The sequence below is a fragment of the Elephantulus edwardii genome, unplaced genomic scaffold, assembly GCF_000299155.1.
Source record: "Elephantulus edwardii isolate Elephantulus edwardi_28Jun2011 unplaced genomic scaffold, EleEdw1.0 scaffold00171, whole genome shotgun sequence".
In the NCBI taxonomy this organism is placed as follows: Eukaryota; Metazoa; Chordata; class Mammalia; order Macroscelidea; family Macroscelididae; genus Elephantulus; species Elephantulus edwardii.
In genome coordinates, this window is record NW_006399921.1 from 5,249,315 (window position 1) to 5,254,061 (window position 4,747).

Here is a 4,747-nt window from a genome sequence, read left to right on the forward strand (position 1 = left end):
CCCAAAATCTCTGTAAATGTTTATGAAAATTAATAAAATATAATTATAGGGGAAAAAACAAAACAAAACAAAACAGTTCTTACCTTGATGATCCGATCACCTGTTTGTACTCCAGCCCGCATGGCTGCTCCATCTAGAACGGAAATTACTCACTTGAAATGTAATTCATTTGCATTCACTGATAATTTTCTTGTAAAAGAGCAGCAATAATTCTTGGACAAGTAAAATATGTAAACTATAAAACCTGACTGGTTTAGGTTCAAATCTTGCCTCTTTCATTCACTAGTTAAGTGACCTCAGGCTGCTTTATTTCTGCACTCTAAGAATCAGGATCAACTGTAAAGTGAAGATTAATATCCAATATACAAGTGGTACTCAATATATGTTCATAGAAAAAATATATTATGTTTTTTGTTGTATTTAGAAATAAGTTTATAGGTACATTCTCTTTAACTTTTATCTACCAAAATATCCCTGGTATCATGATAAAATGAAGTTTCAGAAATTAAAACTTTTAAGTGATGATGCATAAAGTATCATAACCAAGGAGTCCTTTGGTTTCTAAAAGCCATTTAAAAATGAGGGTTTTTTTTAAATCAAGTGCAAAGAAAACAAACTAGGGTGAATTCATACCTATAGCTATGATAAATAAGACAGATACAGCACCAAAGCCATATGACTTGTAATCTATGCAATTATTCTGTTTATTTATTTTTTTAAAAAAGACCCGTGTGAACTAGAAAATAGATATTATTAAAGCCTTTCTATTCTTGCTGCTTGCTCTTGAGTAACAGGATGATTTTAATAAAAGTCTTGCCTTCTTTAACAGACTGTACAAAGACTGGATTGTCTCCACTGACTGTCAGCCCAAATCCATTGTCGTCCTTCTGGATAATCACACAACGCTGAACAAGACCTGCACAAAACCACAGAGTAGAGAGGAAAGTAATAAAATCAGAAGGAAAAGGGGAGGGGAAGACATTACGTATCAGTTACAAACTGTATTCTATTTGCAGAAGCACTAAGTAGCAAAAGAAACCTATATATGTAAGAGCAGTAACCCCATAAACCAAACAAGCACAAAACTATCCCAAGGAGTCACATATATTGGTTTCCCACTGCAAGAGTGGAGTAGAATTACTCTAAGATTTAAAATGCTATAAAAGAATGCAAAGTATTACAGATGACACGGTTAAAAGGAAAGCCCATTCACTATCCTATTTATCTATACTACAACATCATCTTCCTCCACCATGTTTTCAAAGCTCTAATTAGTGATACTGAACATTTTCATATCAAACATTTTTTAACATTAGGCTAGGAGCATCCCACAGGAAATTCTGGGGAAATTCAATCTTACTCTTAAGAAAATACAATCATCAACAAACGAATGGATAGAAAAGCTGTGGTATATTTACACAATGGAATACTATGCTGCATTGAAAAATAAGGAACTCATGCAATATTATTCAAAATGGGTGAGCCTGGAGGACATTATGCTGAGTGAAATATCTCAGTCGCAAAAGGACAAATATTACATGGTGCCACTGCTGTAAAATGGGACTGATATCAGGGTGGGGGTAAGACTGAGAAAAACTGGATAGATTGTGTATACTGCACTGAAACAGATGAGGGACTGAATAATTTAAAAGCGATGCATGATAGGGTATTATGGTTATCACAAGAGTCCACAATTAAGGGTGCATAGTGGAATGTACTTGGGGCAGTGGGAGGGGTGCGGGGGGATTGTGTACCAGGGAGGGAGTCTTTCTTTTACTTTTGAAAGAGAGGAGCGAACTGGGGAGTGGGGGGAGAGGGCTGTTTGGGTAGAGAATTGCAGCAATGAATGAATGGAAATCCAAATTCTCTGTAAATGTTAATTAAGATTATTAAAAAGGAAAAAAATACAATCAGAAAGAGACTATAAGAAGAAGGGAGGAGCTTCCAGAGGACCTGTAGTACATTTCTTCTCTTGGGAAGGAGAGAAGGAGGAGTCTGCTTCCCAGAGAAAATAAACAGAGAAATGTAGCAAAGATGAAACTATGACCTCAAACATGTTTTTCATCTACTTCATATACTTACCTGATTCCTAAAGGAAAGTTAGTTTTCTTTTTACTTAAACAGCAAATTAAAACTGCCAAGGCAATGTGAGACAAAGAAGAAGCCCAAGCAAAGAAGAGGGATACCCCATTCCAGAACCTTGATTAGCACCCAAGGTTGTTTTATCACAAACACCTCTGAGGATCCCAAACTCTGTTAGCATGAGATTTAATACATACTATCAGCTCTGTGGAATCTAAGTATGTTACAGGAAATTTATATATAAGAACATAAAGAACAGAACAGGTACAATAATGATTAAAAAATGAAAGCAAATAAAGATTTTTCAGTCCAATGTGTAATTCAAAGGATGTATTAAAAATTATAGTATGTACATGTTGTGTGTGTGTGTGTGTATATATATATATATATATATATATACACACACACACACACACAGTACATATTGCTGTACATAATGGAATGTCATTAAGAACATGAAACATTATAGATGGAAGGCTGCAAAAACTGAATACCTGTACTGAAAAAATAAAGTTTGAACCTTATCACTTATATGAAATTTATCTTAACAAAAATCATAAACGTAAGCATAAAACCTAAAAATCTATAGAAGTTAACATACGAAAAAAATATTTAAGCGTTCAGTGTAGACAAAGATCTCTTAGGATACATAAGCATCAAGAGAAAAGAAAATATTGATAGATTTCACTTCAAAATAGAAAATATCTGCTTTCTAAGTCCTTTACTTAAAAATGAAAAGGTAAACTAAGACAGGGGGAAAAAAAAACAGTCCAGTACAAAATAAGTGAAAAATGGCTTATACTCAGATATTTTTAAAGTGGTACCTAGTTGTTCTTAAATAATCAAATCATTTAAAAACATTTAAAAGTATACCACTACACATAGATTAGAGTGGTAAACTTAAAAAGACTAATAATATCATAAGTTATCAAGAATGTGAAACTAATCACTGGTACATAAATCTTGTTCATAATAGATAAACAAACTGTGGTTCATCTATATAGGATCTCCTTTGATTACAAAGGAGATCCATTCCCAGCTGTGCCTTTAAGAATTTACAGGTAAGTTAGAACAGGTACATAATTTTAATTTAGCCTTACTAAGTGCAAAAAAGCTCAAGGCCTTTTGTGCAGTAAGTGAAAGTTACTGTGATAAAAAATGTTACAAGTAAGAATTGATTCAACTGTTTTAAAGTGACAGCAAATTTATAAAACATTAAAGGGCAAGTACAAGTCATCTATAAATTGGAAATTCCTAACTTGGGGACTATGTGCATAAGAAAATACTACCTAGTTTTAAAAAGACATTAATAGATAAATTATAAAGACATACTAAGCAAAAGAAGCTACATAAAAAGAACACATCATATGATTTCAATTTTAGAACAGACAAAACTATAGTTACAAAATGCAGATTATCACTGGCAAGCAGCCACCAAAGATACAAGAATTCTTCTCCACTCTCTTATAGCAACAAAAGAAGGGGAGTCAAGAAATGCTGTTGTTGTTAGGTGCAGTTGAGTCAAGTATGACTCACAGCAAAACTCTATTAACAGTGTATCTGAACCCCATCCTATCCTGTGCCATCTTCACACTTTCTGACATACTAGAGTCACCGTGTCAATCCACCTGGGTGAGGATCTCCCTTGCCTTCAACGACCCTCCACACCCTTCTGAGCATGTCCCTCTCCAAGGAAGCCTTGGAGACCTCTCCAAATTATCAAAGAGTAATGATGTCAGTTTGATGACTAAAGAGTGTCTGATTCAGGCCATGGTTTTCTGATCTCCTGCTATGCATCTGAGAGCTGAACAATGAGTAAGGATGACAGAAGAAGAATTGATGCCTTTGAGTTGTGCCTATTCCTGGGAGTTAAGAATAAGAGGGGAAAAGTACTGGGTAGCTGATAATCCCCATAAACCACTGCTTCTTTTGCCATGAGACCAGAAGGAATTAACAGTACCTAACTACCACTACTAAGCATTTTGACCAAAGATCACATAGAAGAATGTTAATCAAATAGAGAAAATGCAGAACAGAATTTCAAATTCTCATGGAATTCAGATTTGCTGGAGGCTAGGAGACTGGATGAACAGAAAACACTGCTGAGAGATAATCTTTAAACCTTAAATCAAAGTCTTCTTAAAGCCAAATAACAGCATAACTTAACTAGCAGAAATGTCTGCCTTGTGAATATGCTCATTCAAGATATGTCTATAAGGCATCAAACTGATAAAAACCCTCAAAAGACTAGATGAGAAACCTAAAACCACGGAACTTATGTTAGTGAAGGAATGACAAGTCATAAAAGGAAGGTGAGTATAGTTAGTTCAAAGAATGCAATCAATGTCACTCAAATGTACATGTGGAAATCCTTGAACTGGTAGTCTATGTTCTGTTATTAGAGTACATACGCTGTTGGTGATTGACTTCCAGTAAGCACAACTCATAGTGACCCTATGAACAAAAGGCCTGAAGCCCTTCTAGAACTATTGACATTTATGGAAGTTCAGAGTTTCCAGAGGCATGCGGTTTAGGAAGTAGATAAGGGAATGTACCACAATTTCTCAATCTATCTGATTGTGGCTGGACAACTGGCCTGTTTCCATGTTCTTGCTATGGTGAATAATGCTGCTATGAATGTTTCTTGTTCTTATGTGCCCTCAAG

The 4,747-nt window shown here is 34.9% G+C and overlaps 1 protein-coding gene across 1 annotated transcript in view; it reads right to left on the bottom strand.

Annotated features, from left to right (window-relative positions):
• The window catches only part of ARHGEF12 (Rho guanine nucleotide exchange factor (GEF) 12), a 244,406-nt gene that overhangs the window by 101,710 nt on the left and 137,949 nt on the right, over positions 1–4,747 (bottom strand). Inside the window, exons 4-5 of the mRNA XM_006895634.1 lie at positions 818–916; positions 84–133 (exon numbers count right to left, since the gene is read on the bottom strand). Coding sequence (XP_006895696.1) covers positions 84–133; positions 818–916 — 149 coding nt within the window. The remainder of the gene's footprint in view (positions 1–83; positions 134–817; positions 917–4,747) is intronic.